The sequence below is a fragment of the Erythrolamprus reginae genome, chromosome Z, assembly GCF_031021105.1.
Source record: "Erythrolamprus reginae isolate rEryReg1 chromosome Z, rEryReg1.hap1, whole genome shotgun sequence".
Taxonomy (NCBI): Eukaryota; Metazoa; Chordata; class Lepidosauria; order Squamata; family Dipsadidae; genus Erythrolamprus; species Erythrolamprus reginae.
Genome location: NC_091963.1, coordinates 7,668,784 through 7,691,528, shown reverse-complemented (window position 1 = coordinate 7,691,528; position 22,745 = coordinate 7,668,784). Strand labels below are relative to the sequence as shown.

The 22,745-nt window shown below is 41.2% G+C and overlaps 1 protein-coding gene across 2 annotated transcripts in view; it reads right to left on the bottom strand.

Annotated features, from left to right (window-relative positions):
- Positions 1–22,745, bottom strand: part of LOC139154386 (sodium channel protein type 5 subunit alpha-like) — a 408,716-nt gene that overhangs the window by 383,152 nt on the left and 2,819 nt on the right. For both annotated transcript variants that reach the window (XM_070728917.1, XM_070728916.1), the window contains exon 2: positions 14,432–14,550. In XM_070728917.1, coding sequence (XP_070585018.1) covers positions 14,432–14,550 — 119 coding nt within the window. The remainder of the gene's footprint in view (positions 1–14,431; positions 14,551–22,745) is intronic.

Sequence of the window (22,745 nt, the reverse complement as noted above, 5' to 3'; positions counted from 1 at the left end):
TTTCCTATTAAAAGCACTTCCCTCCTGAAGCTTATTTAACCCTTTAACATATTTAAATGTTTCGATCATGTCCCCCCTTTCCCTTCTGTCCTCCAGACTATACAGATTGAGTTCATGAAGTTTTTCGTGATACGTTTAATGCTTAAGACCTTCCACCATTCTTGTAGCCCATCTTTGGACCCATTCAATTTTGTCAATATCTTTTTGTAGGTGAGGTCTCCAGAACTGAACACAGTATTCCAAATATGGTCTCACCAGCGCTCTATATAAGGGGATCACAATCTCCCTCTTCCTGCTTGTTATACCTCTAGCTATGCAGCCAAGCATCCAACTTGCTTTCCCTACTGCCCGACCACACTGCAACTAAAGCTTCTATTCTGGTGCCTTGGAACCTATTTTTACAATCTGATCTATCCAGCTTTTACAGTGGGGGTGTCCCTCTGACCTTCCTGCCAATCAGCTTCAAGCTCTGTTGGGAGAATGGGCACTCGGCTTATGGTTGGGAGTCACCGCAACACGAGGAACTGGATTAAGAGGTCGCGGCATTAGAAAGGTTGAGAACCGCTGGTCTAGACCAGTGATTTTCAACCTTTTTTGAGCCGCGGCACATTTTTTACATTTACAAAATCCTGGGGCACACCACCAACCAAAATGACACAAAATGACATCCTAAGACACTCTCCTCTCTTTTTCCATCCCTGTCTCCTCCCCACCCTTGTATGTGTGTATGTGTGTGTGTATACACACTCTTGAACCATTTCCAAAAACAGGTGAGGGCTGGGTTTTTTCCTCTCTTATTCTTTGGGTGCTTTTTATCATATGCTTTAAATCAAGAATCACCTCTCTCTCTCTTTTGTTTCTCTCTCTTTCCTCTCATTCTCTGTCTCAATCATTTTCTCATTTCTCTTTTTTCCTCCCCTTTTTGCTCATTTCTCTCTCTCTCTCTCCCTTCCTCTCCTTTTCTCTCTCTTTCTCTCTTGCTTTCTTTCTCTCTCTTTCTCTCTCTTACTTTCTTTCTCACTCTTGCTTTCTCTCTCTTTCTCTCTTTCTTTCACTCTCTCTCTCACTCTCTTTCTCTCTCTCTTTCTTTCTCTCTCTTTCTCTCTCTCTTTCTCTCTCTCACTCTCACTCTCTCTCTCAGCAAAAAGTTGCGAGACCGGAACCTGAGTTTCCTTCTTCGCGGCACACCTGACCATGTCTCGCGGCACATTAGTGTGCCACGGCACACTGGTTGAAAAACACTGGTCTAGACAATCTCCAAGGTCCTTTCCAGCTCTGTTCCGATTTAAGTGTTACTGAGCTGTCTTTGCGACATTTCCTCTGGAGTTGAAGTCTTGAGCCTAAGAGGATTTCAACTTCATTGTTCTTTGATGAAACAGCAGCCTCCACAAGAGGCAGACGGAGCAGAATAATGAGGGCGGCGTTGTGTTGTCATGTTGTTAAGTCCCACCCCTTTGGATACATGCACACATATGCAAACGGAGGGAAGATTTGCAGCACAACTCTGCCGCTGTCTCGTTCCGACAAAAGCAGCAGGATCTTCAAGACACATTCCAGCTCATTTATTTTCTTATTATGCTATGGCACAATGAGCATTGCAAAGGAAAGTTTGCTCATAGTGGGGAGAAAAAAAAGAGTTCAGAAATATTTTATCTCCTCCTCTCTCACATCTGGCGCTCTGCTTCTGCCAGTGCAAACTTCTTCTGCTTTTAGCTATAGCATCAGCAAATTCATTAATCGGGTTTAGCTGAACAACTGAAACGTGGGGTCCTTAGTGCTCTCCTAAATTGGTAGCCATCCAACCCTCAGATGAGCAGAGATTAACGCCAAAGATCAATGCTAAACCAACAATTAAGAAGTAAAAAACGCCCCAGTCAAGGAACCATCAATTCAGATAAACAGGCTAACATTAAACCACAACCTAATGAAGGAACCAACAAGACCACTCCTTCCAACACTAAGAAGTCAAGCCACTGCATATAAAGAGAGTGGAGCCTTCCAACACTGACGGTGTTACCTGGTTGGATAACAAAACGTCTGCAAAAAAACCCATCCAGCTCAGAGAGCACCTGCCTCCTCCTCCCTCCACTCTGCAAACCCTTTCTTCTAGCACTGATGATGTTGCCTAGTTGGGTAACGAAACATCTGCAAGAAAACTACCAAGCTCAGAAGGCATTGAGGGCCCCACATTTCAACCCTGAGCTATAAATATTCTCTTCTATCTTTTCTGAGCATGATTCTCTCAAAAAGAAGCCATGGTAAGTTCTTTATTACTGGATCTAAACCTCTTCCTGAAGGTTTAGATCCAGTAATCTAAATTCCTGGGAAGGCAAAAACGAGCAGTCCCCAGGCTGGCTAGCTGGTCAAAAAGAGGGCCGTGAGAATATTTTATTATTTGTACAACAAGATCATTACATGTTGTACCTTATCATTCTTGAAAATTGTATCTTTTCTTTCAATGTGCAATGAGAACATATGCACCAAAGACAAATTCCTTGCGTGTTCAATCACATTTGGCCAATAAAGAAGTCTTGTCTTGTCTAGTCTAATCTGTTCTGTTCTGTTCCGTTCCATTCTGTTCTTATTCCATTCCATTCTACTCCATTCTATATTCGGTTCTGTTCTGTTCCATCTGTTCCATTCTGCTGTTCTGTTCTGTTCTATTATTATTCCATTCCATTCTACTCCATTCTATATTCTGTTCTGTCCCATTCCGCTGTTCTGTTCTGTTCTATTCTTATTCCATTCCATTCTACTCCATTCTATATTATGTTCTGTTCTGTTCCGTGCCACTCCATTCTATATTCTCTCCTGTCCTGTCCTATTCTGTCCTGTTCTATTCTATTCTTATTCCATTCCATTCTACTCCATTCTATATTATGTTCTGTTCTGTTCCGTTCCGTGCCACTCCATTCTATATTCTGTCCTGTCCTGTCCTATTCTGTTCTGTTCTATTCTATTCTTATTCCATTCCATTCTACTCCGTTCTATATTCTGTTCTGTTCCGTTCCATTCTGCTGTTCTGTTCTATTCTGTTCTGTTCTTATTCTATTCCATTCTACTCCATTCTATATTCTATCCTGTCCTGTCCTATTCTGTTCTGTTCTATTCTGATTCCATTCCATTCCATTCCATGCTATATTCTGTTCTGTTTTAATCTCCCGTTACCGCACATGCTGTGCAGGGGCAGACACCATAATATCACTGTGGCAAACACATGGTTCGCCCTGGATGCTGAAGGGACCTGACAGCTGCAAAGGGCCTAGTGGCATCCTTGGCATTATGACTTCATCAGGTACACGTCACCTTTTTTGCATCATGACTTGTATCACCGGGGCCTCCGCCCCACCCCCCACCCCCCATCTGTGGACCAACACTGGGCCATGTCATGCCAGAAACTGAGCTGCACAAACAAGCGAAGCCCCATCCATGGGAGGCAGGCAGCGCACGAAACACGCCCCCTCCGGTCTGTGGGGAAAAACCCACTCTCCGGTCCCAGGCGCCCCAAAGGTTGGGGGGCACTGTTGTAGCAGATACTGGTGCTAAGTGCTGTTCACAAGCCAATAACTGTCACGAAATACAGGTGGTCCTCAACTTACAACAGTTCATTGAGTGACTGTTGAGAAAGTTACAACGGAATGAAGTCATGTGACCAAAATTCAGACACCTGGCAACTGACTCACATTTACGACGGGTGCAGGGTTGTGAGGTCACATGATCCCTTTTTTGCAACCTTCTTATAAGTAATGAGGAAGCCAGATTCCCTTAATAGCTTGAAAACTGCAGTGATTCACTTAACAACCATGGCAAGAAAAGATCGCAAAAACAGGACAAATTCACTTAGCAAATAGATTGTGCTAGCAATGTGTTGGGCTCAATTATGGTTGTAAGTGGAGGAGTAACTGCAGTTCTTGAATAAAAGGTTTTGGTATTGGAGGAGAAAAATCCTCCTAGGAGATCATGAGTTCAAGTCTTGATTTGGTCATCAAATAAATCAAATAAAATTCTTTACTGGCCAAGTGTGATTGGACACACAAGGAATTTGGCGTTGGTGCATATGCTCTCCGTATAAAATGAAAACCACTTAGATCAGTGTTTCCCAACCTTGGCAAGTTGAAGAGATCTGGACTTCAATTCCCAGAATTCCCCAGCCAGCAAATGCTGGCTGGGGAATTCTGGGAGTTGAAGTCCAGATCTCTTCAAATTGCCAAGGTTGGGAAACACTGACTTAGATGACTTCAGGCCAATCACCCAGAGACTGAATTCTTGTCCCACTTTAGGCATGAATGCCCGCTAGGTGAGTCAACAACTCTCGCTCTCAGCGCAACTGACCTCACAAAAGGTTGTTATTGTGTTGAAAATAAGAAGAGGAAGATATATTGCACATGTTCGGTGCCTGGCATTATTTGTAAACATAACAAACAAGGGATACAACTAAATAAATGAAACAAAAAAATAAAATTTAAATGGATGTAGTTGCTTCTCACAATTAAGAGGTTTCATTTTTATTGGGTTTTTTCAGACAAATAATTTGTATTTTATATCCCCCCACCGCCCCTCCGAGAGAGTCTTGGGAGGTCTTCAAGCATCCTAGGACCACACTTTAAGAAACACTGGAGTAAGTGTCTTTTTTCCAGTGCTGTTGCAATTTCAAACCATCACTAAATGAACTGTTGTAATTAAGGACTACTGTATGCACAAAAGCATTTATAATCACCAAAAACCTTCATGCTTATTAGTAGTGATGGACGAACCCAATGGTGTTCGGGTTTGACAAGTTCGGACGAATTTCGCGCAAAATTCGGTCAAACCCGAACCCAAACGGTTCATGGCATCAAGGCTCCGCCCCCGGAATCTCTTCGTGGGAGGGATTCCCCAGCTCCTCCTAAGGGAGGTCTTTTCATGTAAAAAAAAAATCATTTTTACAAAAAAGGACGCCGCAGCAGCGCCGCAAGCAAAGGGAGGTCCTTTCACGTGAAAATAAAAACATTTATTTTTACATGCAAAGACCTCCCTTTGCTTGCAGCGCCACTGCGGCGTTCTTTTTTGTAAAAATAAAAAAAAAAAGATGAAAAGGAGCTTTGAAGGAGCTGGGGAATCCCTCCCATGAAGAGATTCCGGGGGCGGAGCTTTGACGTCACGTATATCGGCAGGTTGCTAAGGATGCCAAAGTGATCACTTCCTGGATTCCATGGAATCCAGGAAGTGATCACTTTGGCATCCTTAACAACCTGCCAGTATACATGATGTCAAAGCTCCGTCCCCAGAATCTCTTCGTGGGATTCCCCAACTCCTTTTGTGCCTCCCTCCCAGCCTCCAGACCGGCTGACAGCTCCCCGGTGTTCGCCTTCCACCACCGCCACTGGCGCCCGGCTCCTCCTCCTCTTCTCAGCAGATGACAGCCAGGCGGTGGCTTTCGCGGCATTCGCGGCATTCGGCACGGACGCCAAACTAAATCACGAATTTTACAAAAGTTTCGGGTTCGGGTCCGGCATGCCAAACACCACCAAATTCGGTACTGACCCGAATTGTGCGGGTTCGGTTCGCCCAACACTACTTATTAGGTGCCAAGTTGCATTCAGTTTTTATTTTTATCTTTAGTAAAGCAACTTTATTGCAAGTATGTTGAAGTATTCAGGTATCACTGCTTGGTGATATAACAAGGGGCAGAAAAATTGCTGAATAGAGTCATATTATTGTCTCCATTAGTCATGAACCACTGTGAATTGTGTACCATCATCAAAGTGCACACAAGTTAAGATTAATGTATAGCCAATAGTACAAGCAGGACTAAAATGCCTGTGATTAACAAAATAAGTTATCCATCCTGGTTTTTAAAAGACGAGAAATCATGCAACCTGGTTTTTCAATTTAAACTGTTTGCTCGATGCAGGTATCAAATAGAAGAGATTTTGACTTTTTCACTGATTCAACGAGGGAACGCGACTCAGTTGATCCAATGTTTCTTGAAAAAGGAGGCAGACTTATTAAATGCACATTTATCCCGCATGAGCCCTGTCTTTCGATCGAGTATCAAGAGAACCAGAAAGCATGACGCGTGCTTTGTGCCGAGTCATCGGGGACATGCATTTTAATAAATCTGCTTCAACCAATTTGTAAAGCACATACACTTGCTTGTATTAAGACATCAAATCTCAGCTCTTGCCTACAGCCCTGTGCATTAGACATTGCAGGCTGCAACATAGGTTAGAGACTTAAGCTTTCTGTGCTGAGATATATATAAGGTACAACCCTGGCGTCGTTCATGTTTCCAAGCCAGACAGAAGAATTATATCTGACTGTTGGTATAAATCCACCCACACATTCCTCCAGGATGTAAGGAGTGAAATCTCTTCCTGGAAACCCAAGGGAAGAACGACATTTGCTTGGCCTTGCATTCTTAAAGACTCATTGTATTGACAGCAGCCACAGAGCAAAAAGCAACAGCCCGCGAGAACAGTGAAAAAATGTCACAAGGTGTACTCATCTTGTAGCCAAGGAATAGAGTTGGGAGCAAGAAACCTGACCCTCCTACGCTCAACTAGACAACCCATCTTCCCAAAAGTGTCTTCTTCTTTGCTTATAGCGTTATCCACCAGGTCTCGGGCTGATGGCGGGGTGGCTAAATTATTCTGGATTCCCTTTGCATCTAATTCTTACATCTGAATGTTATGCTGGCACACAAGCTGCAGGGGGAAATGACTAACATCAACATGTAATAATTCTTGTGCATAATGTCAAGTATGTTGCATTTTATGCATAAATTAAAACTCAGTTCCTCTCCCTCCCACATTACAATATGAGAACATAAGAAGAGCCATGCTGAATCAGGCCAAAGCCCATCGAGTCCAGCATTCTGTGTACCCACCAATTGTCCATGGGGATCTTGAGCAGAAAGAGAAAGCAAGACCCTCCCTTTCCCTTGACCCCCAACAAAGGGTACCCAAGGGAATCCTGCCTGCCCCAACCAACATAGAGGTGGCACATGGACATCCGTTTCAATAGCGACCGACACACTTGGCATCCATGAATCTGTCTAATCCTGCCTTGAAGCTACCCAGGTTGACAGATGTCACGACCTCTTCTGGAAGTGAATTCCATAAACCAAGGACCCTCTGGGTGAAGAAATATTTCCCTTGATTTGTTCTCACTTTCTTACCTGTGAGCTTTAGGGAGTGGCCACTTGTCCTAGTATTGTGTGATAGAGAAAAGATTTTTTCTCTATCCACCTCTTCTATCCCATGCATGATTTCGAAACAATATGAAAATGTTAGACATGTCTTCTTCTGGGATTGGTTCCCCCCGTTTGTCAGTCTATCCTACAGCCCTTGGATTTTATTGGTACCCTACCTACCATAGATGAGAATATTTGTAGCTCAGGGATGAACTATGGGAGCTTCATTTTCTTGGAGATCTTTCAGTACCTAACAATGCTAACTGCTGATCTAGCTGCACCAACGATGTTAATGTCTTAAGCATAAAACGTATCAGGAAAGACTTCATGAACTCAATCTGTATAGTCTGGAGGACAGAAGGAAAAGGGGGGACAGGATCAAAACATTTAACTATGTCAAAGGGTTAAATAAGGTTTAGGGGGGGAGGGTTTTTAATAGGAAGGTGAACACAAGAACAAGGGGACACAATCTGAAGTTAGTTGGGGGAAAGATCAAAAGCAACATGAGAAAATATTATTTTACTGAAAAAGTACTAGATGCTTGGAACAAACTTCCAGCAGACGTGGTTGGTAAATCCACAGTAACTGAATTTAAACATGCCTGGGATAAACATAGATCCATCCTAAGATAAAATACAAAAAATAGTATAAGGGCAGACTAGATGGATCATGAGGTCTTTTTCTGCCGTCAGTCTTCTATGTTTCTATGTTTCTAACTAGTTCAATGTTGAAACATCTGCAAGAAAACCTCTAAGCACAGAGACTACAAGACCCCCACAGATTCAACCCTGATTCACTTTGGGGATTTTGAGTTTGGAGACAGGGGTCTCTAAATTTGGCCACTTTAAAACTTGTGGACTTCAACTCCCTGACTGGAGGATTCTGGGAGTTGAAGTCCAGAGGTCTTAAAGTGGCCAAGTTTGCAGACCCCTGCTCTAAGATCACTTACTGTCACCAAAGTGGAGCAATTTTTATTCATATTACACTAAAGAGAAACATATCCAATGTGATGCTTTTGTTGTCAAAAAGGGATAAGGGATAAGGTATCTTAATATCCCTTTGCGGTGTCAAACTGAGCCTGAGTGGCGCAGTGGTTAGAGTGCAGCACTGCAGGCTACTTCAGCTGACTGCTAACTGTAGTTCAGCAGTTCAAATCTCACCACCAGCTCAAGGTTGACCCATCCTTCCCTCCTTTCGAGGTGGGTAAAATGAGTTGCTCCCAACTCTATTCCTTGGCTACAAGATGTGTACACCTTGTGACATTTTTCCACTGTTCTTGTTGGGGGCAAGAGGCTGATCCACTCGAAACAGAATACTCTATGAGACTAGACTTTCAATCCTGGGCCTGGAAAGCCTAGAACTAAGACGCCTTAAACAAGATCTAAGTATTGCCCACAAGATCATATGCTGCAACGTCCTGCCTGTCGGCGACTACTTCAGCTTCAACCACAACAACACAAGAGCACACAACAGATTTAAACTTAATATTAACCGCTCCAAACTTGACTGTAAAAAATATGACTTCAGTAACCGAGTTGTTGAAGAGTGGAACTCATTACCAGACTCCGTAATGTCATCCCCAAACCCCCAACACTTTACCCTTAGATTATCTACGGTTGACCTATCCAGATTCCTAAGAGGCCAGTAAGGGGCGAGTACAAGTGCACTAGAGTGCCTTCCGTCCCCTGTCCTATTGCTCTCCTATATCTCCTATACTTTTCTTCTATTCCTATATCTCTTCTTCTATTCTTTCATTGATATGTTCTATTACTATACCTTCTTTTCTATTCTTTCTTAGATATATTTTACTATGAGTATCTCCTCTATAACCTTCATCATGTATTTTACTATGTGTGTATAGATATATACCCACTAAAACCCTCATTGTGTATTGGACAAAATAAATAAATAAAAATAAAAATAAATAAATGATTCTGTAAACTGCTTAGAGAGGGTTGTAAAAGCACTATGAAGCAGTATTTAAGTCTAAATGCTACAAAGGCTATGAACTCCCAGCCCATAGGCCAGATGCAGTGAAGGGCTGCCAAACTTTTTACTACCACACTGTGGGCATGGCTTATGCAGGACGCCCTGCATTCTCTTTCAACATCTTTCAATGCAAATTGGGTGCTCTGGGGTGGAGATCCATTTTCGCTACCCCACTGTGTCCCCCCCTCATCTGGGCAATAGCCCACCCCTGGCCAGATCCGTCATGCACTGACCACATCCACCTCAGTTTAGTGAAAGAGGGGAAAGTCCCGATATGTCACATGACACTGCCACAGAGTGGGTCTTCTCCGGGTCCCATCAACTAAACAATGCCGCTTGGCGGGACCCAGGGGAAGAGCCTTCTCTGTGGCGGCCCCGGCCCTCTGGAACCAACTCCCCCCAGAGATTAGAATTGCCCCCACCCTCCTTGCCTTTCGTAAGCTTGTTAAAACCCACCTCTGCCGCCAGGCTTGGGGGAAGTGAGATACTCTTTCCCCCTAGGCCTTTACAATTTTATGCATGGTATGTCTGTATGTATGTTTGGTTTTTTATATTAATGGGTTTTTAATCGTTTTTAGTATTGGATTATTATTGTACGCTGCCTTATTATTGCTGTTAGCCGCCCCGAGTCTCCGGAGAGGGGCGGCATACAAATCCAATAAATAAATAAATAAATAAAATGATGACATGAGTTTGACAGCCCTGGTCTAATCCTTAGCTGCAAGACAATATCGCCAACCTTTTCTCAAAGAACTGCAAATCTGAGCTTACCTCTGATCTGAAAAAAAAATGCAATTTTCTGCACAATATGTGAAATGATAACCTTATCCTTTTTACCCTTACATTATTGTACAGTACAGATATTCGACTTAACAATATTGAGCCCAAAATTTATGTTGCAAAGCGGAGAGAAGTTTGCCTCGTTTTATGATGGTTATTCAGTGAATCACTGCAGTTGTTAAATTAGTGGCACATTTTAAAGTGAATTAGCTTTGCTGTCGAATTGTCAGAAGTTTACAAAAGCTGATCATGCAACCATCATATAAATACAAATCCATTGCCAAACATCTATGGTCATATGACCACAGGGATGTTGCAACAGTCATAAGTGTGGAAAATGGTCATAAGTCACTCCTTTCAGTGCCGTTGTAACTTTGAAGGGTCTCCGTTGTAAGTCAAGAACTACCTGTTGCAATTGTTTATATAACTCTTTGGAGTAGGCCCGCCTTTAAAGAAAACGGACAGGCTGAATATCTTTAGTGGAGAAGTGAAATTATCATTTGAAACATTTTCAGTTTTGTTAGTGCTATGTGCATAACTAGTTGGGTTTGGCAATATATAACATAAGCCAACAATGTATGCTTACATATATTAGAACACTATTGCTTTAAGAGGTAGTGTTGCGGCTAGCCATAAGAGGGAGCCAGAAGCTCTCTCTGATTACTTTCTGCTATTTCTGGTTTGCCCACATGACTATGCTGTAGAACTGTGTGTTCAAATGATGTTTAATGTGTTTTGTAAGTAAGGCTTATAGTATTGTTTAATGTATTGAGAGAGGCTTATAATATTGTATATGTATTGTGAGTATTGACTGAGGTAATTGTGTATAACCAGGATTGTTCTTGACTAAGCTATTTGCCAATGTAAATAATATATATTGTCAATGTAAATAATGACATGAGCTGTTTCAACTCCTACCCTCAAAGCATCGTTACACAGCACTGCACACCCAGACAACTAGACACAAGAACAGTTTTTTCCGAACGCCATCACTCTGCTAAACAAGTAATTCCCTTAACACTGTCAAACTATTTACTAAGTCTGCACTAGTATTATTATAATTTTTTTTCATCATTCCTATCACCCATTTCCTCCCACTTATGATTGTATGACTGTAACTTGTTGCTTGTATCCTTATGATTTATATTAACATTGATTGTTTCCTCATTGCTTTTTTGACCCCTATGACAATCATTAATTGTTATACCACATGATTCTTGACAAATGTATATTTTCTTTCATGTATACTGAGAGCATATGCACCAAAGACAAATTTCTTGTGTGTCCAATCACACCCGGCCAATAAAGAATTCTATTCTATTCTATTCTAACTCAAGGGTTACTCTGCACACTCCTTAATACTTAACAAGTTTCCCCTAATTCAGAAAATAGGACAATATTTTGTCAGTATCTCTAGGCCTTACACGTACAACACAAACCGTTGCCCCCAACAGGTAGCCACCGTACTTGTTACTTGCAATTAATAATAAAACTGCTTCATAGGGCTTTTACAGCCCTGTCTAAGAGGTTTTACAGAGTCTGCATATTGCCCCCAACAATCTGGGTCCTCATTTTAACCAACTCGGAAGGATGGAAGGCTGAGTCAACCTTGAGGCCCATCGAGATTCTACGGAGTCTACGGAGAGGGGCGGCATACAAATCTAATAAATGAATGAATGAATGAATGAATGAATGAATGAATGAACGAACGAATGAACGAACGAACGAACAAACAAACAAACAAACAAACAAATAAATAAATAAGATTGAACTGGCAGTGAGCAAAGTTAGAGTGCAATACTGCATTGTAACCATTGCACCACTGGGCTCCAATACAGGTAGTCCTTGACTTACAACAATTCATTTAGTGACTGTTGCACTGCCCCAGGGTCACGTAATCAACTTTTGCCACCTTCTGACAAGCAAAGTCAATATGGGAGCCAGGTTCACTTAACAGCTGTGGCTGTTAAGAGAGGTTGTAAAATGGAAGAAAATCACTTGAATGATTCACTTAGCAACAGAAACCTGGGGTCAATTACGGTCATAAATCGAGGACTATCTGCAGGTGGATTTAATAATAACCTATTCATTAATTTCCTGTTTCTTAATTTCTTAATCCAAGAAATTAATAAATAACATTCAAAGATAAATATGTAAATATGTAAAAATGCAAAGCAGTACGTTAACAAAAAATAAGAAAAACATGGAAAATTCTCTAATTGAACTTCTGAATGAGCAGAGAATGTAAACTCCCCAAATTTATGTTTTCTTTTTTTTCCTTTGTTTTGTTTCTCATTGTTATGTTTGTATGTATAAATAATAATAATAAAATAATAATAATAACCTATTCACCACTGTTCTCAACAATTGTTCTCGACCTTGGCTTAGCTTCAATTAAGTTAACTTTGGTTTCTGGATGCATACGACTAGACTTACCTGGTGGTAGACTTCAGGACCCTTCTACCCTTCCACCTCTCACAATACTAGACAACACAGTATCAACAGTAGAGACCTTCAAATTTCTAGGTTCTATCATATCTCAAGACCTAAAATGGTCACCTAACATCAAAAACATCATCAAAAAAGCACAACAAAGAATGTTTTTTCTGTGCCAGCTCAGGAAGGTCAAACTGCCCAAGGGGCTGCTGATACAGTTCTACAGAGGAATCACTGAGTCTGTCATCTGCACCTCTATAACTGTCTGGTTTGGTGCTGCAACCCAACAGGACTGACACAGACTTTAGAGAACTGCAGAAAAAGCAATTGCTGCCAACCTGCCTTCCATTGAGGACCTGTATACTGCACGAGTCAAAAAGAGGACGGGGAAAATATTTACTGACCCCTCACATCCTGGATATAAACTGTTTCAACTCCTACCCTCAAAACGTCGCTACAGAGCACTGCACACCAAGACAACTAGACACAGGAACAGTTTTTTTCCGAACGCCATCACTCTACTAAACAAATAATTCCCTCAACACTGTCAGACTTTCTACTAAATCTGCACTTCTATTCTACTAGTTTTTCTCATCATTCCTATCACCCATTTCCTCCCATGTTGACTGTATGGCTGTAACTTGTTGCTAATATCCTAAGATTTTTATTAATACTGCTTCTTCATTGCTTATTTGACCCCTATGACAATCATTAAGTGTTGTACCACATGATTCTTGACAAATGTATATTTTATTTATGTACGCTGAGAGCATATGCACCAAGACAAATTCCTTGTGTGTCCAATCACACTTGGCCAATAAAAATTCTATTCTATTCTATTCTATTCTATTAGCTAGCTTTAAGCCTGGGTAAACTAGCAATTAGGCTAAAATATGGTTCAGTGCAAGGTATGTAAACCGAAATTTGAAGAACATTATGAAGAACAAAAAATCTCCCATTGTATCACCCAGCATCACTTTCAAATATCTGCAAGATACTACAAATTGTTCCCACTAATAAGCTGCATTCCCATAGCTACAGAATTAAATATATAATGAAAGAAATTTCATTAACGTCCATAATACAATATAGCTAAGTTTCATCAGCGCATAATTGAAATACATTCTCTTTGTGTCACTTTATCAGGAAAAATGTATCTTTTGCAGTTATTGGGGGGGGGGGGGGTGTCAATCTGTTTTTAAAAGTACATGTCATTCATTGAAAAAGCAAAAATGAAATACACACTTACCCAGTTATAATGTTCACCCAAGACAAACAAATAGACATGGTTTAAAGAGGCTTTGTGTGCATTCTTCAAAAATTATTCGTGCTTCAAAAATTAAAAATTAACATATATGCATAAATCCAGTGCATAATAAGAAAGTTGAAATAGACTACCCTCCCCCCCTTATTTAAGCATTCATTCGAACTAAAAGCACAATTTCATCTATTTTTTTAACCCTTTTCTGAAGAGTTAATAATAAAAATAAATGTACTTGCAAAAGCTGAACAATTGGACCTGGTTTTTGAAACACATTCCTAGAGCTACCACCTTGGGTTCACATGGTATTTGATGGTCAAAAGTGATCCCATGATAAGCAAAGCAGAACAAATTATATAAAATAAAAGAAATCCTGCAAAGAGGTATTATGCAAAATAAATGGGAAAATATTCACAGGGTTCAATTTGCATCTATAAACCAGCTATCTCCTGGTTTGTAGAACTGAGAGATTTTGTTTCATTTTTGCTAGGTAATATACTTCCTTTTTCCCTCTGCAGGTCTTTAATGTTTAACAGCATCTATGAATACATTCAGAATAAGAGGAGAAGAAGGAAGCAATATGGTGTCTTCCAGATGGTTTGGATTACAGTTTCTATAATCCCCGATCTGCAACTGAGGCTATGAAAATAATAAAAAATAAAAAATCTTGGAGCTATATTTCAAAATATTTGGAAGACACCCTCAGACCTAGCTCTAAATGAATAAGAGCAACCCAACTCAATGAAGTTCATATAACTTGGTCAGGGAAAAAAACCCAGGTAAAAGGATATGAATGTACCAGAATTTTAATTGCTATTCTTCTGATTAGATGAAAAGGAGTAAGAATGTACAAGGCAGGAGTGGCACTAAAACGAAAGATCGTCTTCCCTTTGTTCAGTACTATAAATGTCTGGAAAACAAAGGAGAAGATAAACAAATATTAAGACCTGGATTAAAATCTCACATTATGTAACCAACAATTATTTCTAAGGCTGTGCACGATTCAGAAATTATTCAGTGCTTCAAATCTCCCCCAAACCTCTATGTTGTTCATTAAAGTAGTCATACTTCCTGTTGGGTTAAAGTTAAAAAAAGATGTTGCTACTTTAAATAAAGCATTCATTAAAGTTATTGCAACTCTTAAAGTAGCCACAACTTTTACTCAGAGTGTAGGGAGTTAACACATTTAGTTATATATGAGTTTAACTTACTGCACATCATGCTACTTGTAAAAACAAGCATTAATATCCAGTTCATATTGTTCTTTCTGAGAGAGGAATGATGAATTTATAACAAAAAAATACAATTGAGTGTTTTATTAATGCATCAGCAGAGGCACAGCTGCCATTATTCTGACTGTCCTACAGAGAGTATTGTTGCATATATAAAAATAAAATATATAAATTTATTTTAGAAATATGAGTTAGAGAAAAAGAAAAATAAGTAAAGAGAGAGGGAGAAAAAGAGAGAGAAAGAGAAAGAAACACACACACACACATACACAGAGAGAGAGAGCTATAAAGGGAGAAAGAGATAATGAAAGAAAATGATCAAGAGAGATAAAGATGGGGAGAGGGGAGAGGGGAAGAGAGAGAAAGAAAGACAGAGAAATAAAGGGAGATAAAGAGAGAGAGAGATAATAAAGAGAGAGAGAAAGTGAGCAAGAGAGATAAAGAGAGAGGGAGTGATGGGAGAGAGAGAGAGAGAGAGAGACCAAGAGACAGAGAGAGATAAAGAAACGGAGAGAGACAGAGATAATAGAGAGAGAAAGTGAGCAAGAGGGATAAAGAGAGAGGGGGATGAGAAAGAGACAAAGAGAGAAAGAGAGATAATAGACAGAGAAAATAAGCAAAGAGGATAAAGACAGAGGGGGTGAGAGGAGGAGGGAGAGATAGAAAGAGAAAGAGAAAAAACAGAGATAATGGAGAGAGAAACTGAGCAGGAGAGATAAAGAGAGGGAGGGAGAGGGAAAGAGGGAAAGAGACAGATAGTGTGAGAGAGAAAGAGATAAAGAGAGACGGGATAATAAAGAAAGAAAATGAGCAAGAGAGAAAGAGAGAGAGAGAGTAGCAGATAGGGCTCAGCTTCCTTTTTCAATTACTTTTCATCACAGCAGCCTAGATGTTCATTATCACTTCCAAAGCAAGAAGAAAGATTTCCTGGATTCATAACTTTTATGTATCTTTTTAAAAAAAATCAATAGACCTTTCAGATCATATCCCTTTGGAGCTCCAGTTTAAGCTTCGTTTTTTCAGCATTTTAACATAGAAGTAAAGCTGCGAAAATGTGCGTGTGTGTTTGTGTGTGTGTGTAACATATTTTCCTGATAATATATACTGTATATATACTATATAGGTCGTGCTCTCCCGAGTAGATAGCAAAGACCCAACAAGTGTAGCAGATACCACTAAATTTATATGGCTGGGGAAAACACATGATCTACTGAAATGTAATCAAATCTACCTAAGTGAAGCGGTCTTCCAAAGAGAATATATTTCTGCATTTCGCTCTATAATTCAATAAAGCTTGCAGCATTTATTATCCCACCAAAAACGTTCCTTGTACAGAAACTGCTTTTATAGATTCGTTGCTAGCCAGCAATGAGAATTGATCAACTTCTAGGAATCTCTCTAGCTCTGTTCAGCTATTCCTGCCACTGCTATCACATAACATAGATTACTCATTGTGTATAGCAAAGCGCCTTGCAGAAAAGGAAGACCACAATTATTTCATGTGTAGGCAGCCTTAAACGTATACTCACTAGCTGGAAAATTGCCAGCATACTAGACCAAGCCAAATCCCCAAATGTTAGGAAGTTCCTGGAAGTTTGCCATTCAGACAAAACAGCCATCAACACCCGTATAGAAATAAATATTTAGACACCAAGCAAAGGCAGCCAAAAACCTAGAAGTGGGGGGGATCCAGAACACATCCTCTCCAGCACGGCACACAAATAAACAGAGATTTGCACCTGACAAACAGGCAGAGAACAACACCCTAATCAAGGAGAAAACTACACCCCTACTTGGTAGCTACCCAGCAGTGGGCTACTAGCCGGAACGCTAAATTGTGCTTGCAGGCTGTAGCTCATAAGTGCGTGTGGGGCCAGCGCGATTTTGTTTCTGCACCTGTGGAGGTAGCAAAACGGCCAATAAGGTCCCACAGAGTCGGCCTTCTCCGGGTCCCGTCGACTAAACAATGTCGTCTGGCGGGCCCCAGGGGAAGAGCCTTCTCTGTGGCGGCCCCGGCCCTCTGGAATCAACTCCCCCCGGAGATTAGAACTGCTCCCACCCTCCTTGTCTTCCGTAAACTACTTAAGACCCATCTATACCGCCAGGCATGGGGGATTTGAGACACCTTTCCCCCAGGCTTATTATAATTTATGTTTGGTATGTATGTGTTGTTTGGTTTTTTAAATTGATAGGGTTTTTAGTTTTTTCTTAATATTAGATTTGTGCCTGTACAATATTGTTTTATCGCTTGTTGTGAGCCGCCCCGAGTCTTCGGAGAGGGGCGGCATACAAATCTAATAAATTATTATTATTATTATTATTATTATTATTATTATTATTATTATTAAGTGCGCCCGTGTTTCGGCATGTGCGGATGCAAAAAACCCTCACCAAAACATGGGCTTACCTGCAGCTCCATGTGCGATTTTGCTACTTCCACAGGTGCAGAAGCAAAATCGCACTGGCCCCGCAAGCATTTACAAGCCGCAGCGGCAAGCACAGGGGTGGGGTGGGGTGGCGCAGCAGGTAGAGAGCGGTACTGCAGGCCACTGAAGCTGACTGTAGATCTGCAGGTCAACGGTTCAAATCTTATCACCAGCTCAAGGTTGACTCAGCCTTCCGTCCTTCCGAGGTGGGTCAAATGAGGACCCGGATTGTGGGGGCAATAGGCTGGCTCTGTTAAAAAGTGCTATTGCTAACATGTTGTAAGCCGCCCTGAGTCTAAGGAGAAGGGCGGCATAAAAATCAAATGAATAAATAAATAAATAAATTTAGCATTCTGGCTAATAGCCCACCGCTGCAGCTACCCTATATAAACACGATTTTCTATGTAATATTGTTTTTTAATTTATTTAAATTAGATTTGTATGCCGCCCCCTCTCCGAGGACTCGGAGCAGGTGCAAGCTACCTAAATAAACAGGGAGAAAATTCCACACTCCCTAACACTGATGTTAGCTAGTGGGGTGTAATCAGGGGTAGGCTGCTAGCCAGAAGGCTAAATTAGGCTCGCCGCCTCGCTCGTGAGTGGTAGCGGGACCAGCGCGATTTTGCTTCTGCACCTGTGAAAGTAGCAAAATCGTGCACGGAACTACAGGTGCGCCTGTGTTTCACCAAGGGTTTTTTTTTTCCTTCCGTGCATCCCAAAACACGAGCGCACCTGCAGCTCCATGCCTAATTCTGCTACCTCCACAGGTGCAGAAGCAAAATCGTGCTGACCCCACTAGCACTTACGAGCCGCGGCAGTGAGCCCAATTTAGCATTCCGGCTAGTAGCCCACCCCTGGGTGTAATGAAATGATGCACACAAACAACCAAGTTAAGCTTTTAACCCTGAGCTACAAATATTTATTTATCCATCTATCCATCTATCCATCTATCTATCTATCTATCTATCTATCTATCTATCTATCTATCTATCTATCTATCTATCTATCTATCCATCCATCCATTTATTTATTTATTTATTTATTTATTTATTTATTTATTTGTGTGTTTGTTTGTTTACTTACTTACTGACTGACTGACTGACTGACTGACTGACTGACTGACTTATTTATTTATTATGATTTCGACTTCTATGCCGCCCAATCCTGAAGGACTCAAGGCGACTTACAACAATATAAAATGCAAGACAATTAAGAGAAGTCAAATATAAAACTAAGTTATAAAGCCATTAGTTAAAAATAATAAACATAATAAACTAACCCAACCTGCATACTAAACATTCATACAATTTGCCCATTGTTGATGTTGGTTCATGGCCCTCAGGCCAATAGGGTGGGAGCAGTACGGACATCAGGGGGGAGTTGATTCCATAGAGCCGGGGCAGCCACAGAGCAGGCCCTCCCCCGCGATCCTGCCAGCCTACATTGCTTGGCTGACGGGACCTGGAGGAGGCCAACTCTGTGTGCTCTTATAGGTCTCTGGGAGGTATATAGCAAAATACAGGTAGGCAGTCCTCAAGTTTGTTTAGTTATTGTTGGAAGTTACAATCGTACTGGAAAAAGTGGCTTATATGATCAGAGTGGATTCCTACTACTGCTGCTACCAGTGTGCTGTGCACATAGCTTCAGTCTTCTTGCATGTGTGCACATGCACCCCAGTGTGTTTTTGCTTCTGCGCACAAAGGAAAAATATACTCTGGGATGTGCATGCGTGCACACAAGAGGACTGAAGCTCCATGCACAGCGCACCATTCGCTACCGGTAGACCATCCTAGTGAGTAGCAACCCACTCCTGCTTACGACTGTTTCCCACACGTATGACCATTGCAACATGCCCATGGTCACATATAGTGATGGGCCAACCGAACCCGCACAATTCGGGTCTGTACCGAATTTTGCGGTGTTCAGTATGCCGAACACGAAATTTTTTGAAACTTCGGGCAAAGTTTGGGGTTGTGTTCGGCGTTCGGAGCTTTGACGTCACCGGCAGGTTACTAAGGACGCCAAGGTGATCACTTCCTGGATTCCATAGAATCCAGGAAGTGATCACTTTGGCATCCTTAGCAACCTGCCGGTGATGTCAAAGCTCCGGCCCCCGGAATCTCTTCATGGGAGGGATTCCCCAGCTCCCTCAAAGGGAAGTCTTCATGTAAAAATAAACATTGTTATTTTTACGAAAAAGGACGCCGCAGTGGCGCTGCAAGCAAAGGGCGGTCCTTTCACGTAAAAATAAACATGTTTATTTTTACGTGAAAGGACTGCCCTTTGCTTGCAGCGCCACTGCAGCGTCCTTTTTCATAAACATAACAATATTTATTTTTACGTGAAAAAACCACCCTTTGCTTGCAGCGCCGCTGCGGCGTCCTTTTTCGTAAAAATAACAATGTTTATTTTTACGTGAAGACTTCCCTTTGAAGGAGCTGGGGAATCCCTCCCTCTGCTTTAAAAGGCATTGCATACCAAATTCAATGGGTTTTGAAGCAGTCAGGTGCCAAGGTATGACTATACATTGAATAAATCAAACAACTGGTCACGATCCATCACTGGTTGAAAGCAAGTTGGACTTGGTTCTCTGGTTCAAATCCAACATACAATCCTAATTCAACTAGATATCTTGCAATTTGGTTATCTTCAAGACGTGGAGACTTCAACTCCCAGAATTCCCTTGTTAGCACAGCCCTTGCTGAGAATTTTGGGAGTTGTCTATGAAATTCAAAATTGACATTTTATTTTAATTTTATTTATTTGTTTGATCAAGTACATATTGGTGGTATACAAGGATATAACAATGTTTATATCAATTGTACTAGTAAGAGAGAAACATGAGGACGGAAGGCCCACTGGTGCACTTATGCACGCCCCTTACTGACCTCTTAGGAATCGGGAAAGGGCAACAGTGGATAGTCAAGGGTAAAGTTTGGGGATTAGGTGACGATACCGCAGAGTCAGGTATCTGCTTGGTTATTAAAGTTATTAAAGTCGTATTTCCTGCAGTCGAATTTAGAGCGGTTTACTTTAAGTTTGTATCTGCGGTGTGCTTGTGTGTTGTTGTGATTGAAGTTGATGTAGTTGTTGACAGGAAGGACATTGTAGCAGAAGATTTTATGGGCTATGCTTTGGTCGTGTTTAAGGTGACGTAGTTCTAAGTTTCCTAAACCTAGGATTGTAAGTCTAGTTGCGTAAGGTATTCTGTTGCGAGTGGAGGAGTGAAAGCTCTTCTAGTAAAGTATCTCTGGACACTTTCTAGAATGTTTATGTTGTATCATAGTTTATAATATTGAACAGATCTTCTTTAACTATTTAACAGCCACAGTTACAGCAGGTAAATCTGCTGGGGGTGGGGATGAATGGAAACAATGAAGGAAGTTTTAAGCCTCTTTCAAATGCTACCCTTCTTTTATCATCTCTTTCCTATATCCAATTGCAATGAATCTTGGTTTGTACTGGAAATCCACTTTTCCTAACCTCTCTGTTCTTCATATGCACCTGAACTGGATTGGTTAAAACATTTAAAGCCCTACATGGCATTGGACCAGAATACCTCCGGAACCGCCTGCTACCGCACGAATCCCAGCGACCGATAAGGTCCCACAGAGTTGACCTTCTCAGGGTCCCGTCGACCAAACAATGTTGTTTGGCGGGCCCCAGGGGAAGAGCCTTCTCTGTGGCGGCCCCAGCCCTCTGGAATCAACTCCCCCCAGAGATTAGAACGGCCCCCACCCTCCTTGTCTTTCGCAAATTACTTAAGACCCACCTATATCGCCAGGCATGGGGGAACTAAGACATCCTCCCCCAGGCTTTTATATTTTATGTTTGGTATGTATGTGCTGTATGGTTTTAATTGCTGGGGTTTTATATATGTTTTTTAATATTGGATTTGTTTTACTGCTATATTGTTTTATTATTGTTGTGAGCCGCCCCGAGTCTTCGGAGAGGGGCGGCATACAAGTTCAATAAATTATTATTAATTATTTAATTATTATTTAACGACAGCTCCATGAACTAACCAGTAACTTTTTTCTTATGGAAGTAAGATTTCCTTACTAAGTTGACTTTAATTTCTGGAGTTTACTCCTTCCTGACCTATTTCTGCTTTGTTGTAATATATTTTAAACTTCTCAGTTGAACCTATAGCTTTGTTTTTAACCAAGCAAATTAACCAGGCCTGACCCTATTTGGGTTTTTTTTGAGCTTAACCAAGTGCAAAATTTATTAAATACAAGGGAGAGGTCAGCCTATTCCAATAAAACATTTCTAATTACATTGGGACTGGGAAGTTCAGAGAAAATATGCCAGACTGAGGTTCATCCATAGAATAAAGGTGAAAAATTAATGAGGGGGCAGTCCCGAGGACATTGGTGCATCTGGAATGGATTGACTAAGCTAATGCAAAGGGTTCATTGGGTCAAAAAAAAACAACCCTAGATTGTTTGCAATCCAGCATCTTCGAAGGACAAGGAGACTATAGCATCACACAGAACGTACCCTTAGGACACAGGAAGCTAAAGACCAAATTAAGAACAAGCAATAGACCAGAAATACAAAAAAAGAAGGTCTGCTGCAAAGTCCATATCAAGTGGGAGAATGCAAAACCTTTTGCAGTACTGAACAAGAGGAATTAACCTCTTGTACTCTTTCTTCTTTATATGTTAGTAGGGTTGCATTATTATTATTATCCCCCCTCCCATCTTTCCTTTTCCCTTTTACTATTGGTATACAGTGTTCCCTTGATTTTCGCGGGTTCGAACTTCGCGGAAAGTCCATACCACGGTTTTTCAAAAACATTAATTAAAAAATACTTCGCGGGGTTTTCCCCTATACCACGGTTTTTTCCACCCGATGACGTCACATGTCATCGCCAAACTTTTGTCTGCATTTAATAAATAATTTTTAAAATAAACTTTAATAAATAAACATGGTGAGTAATAATCTGAATGGTTGCTCAGGGAATGGAAAATTGCAATTTAGGGGTTTAAAATGTTAAGGGAAGGCTTGGGATACTGTTCATAGCCAAAAATAGTGTATTTACTTCTGCATCTCTACTTCGCGGAAATTCGACTTTTGCGGGCGGTCTCGGAACGCATCCCCGGCGAAAAGTGAGGGAACACTGTATAATGATTATATTACTTTGTTGGTTGTATGTTCACTGGGAACTTCTACACCAGAGACGAATTCCTCGTGTATCCAGTCACACCAATAAAGTTGTTCTGTTCTGTCCTGTTCTGTTCCTGTTCTGTTGTATTCCATTCCATTCCCTTAGACCAGTGTTTCCCAACCTTGGCAACTGGAAGATATCTGGACTTCAACTCCAACATTCGCTGGCTGGGGAATTCTGGGAGTTGAAGTCCAAATATCTTCCAGTTGCCAAGGTTGGGAAGCACTGCCTTAGACTATCCACGATTGACCTCTCCAGGTTCCTAAGAGGTCAG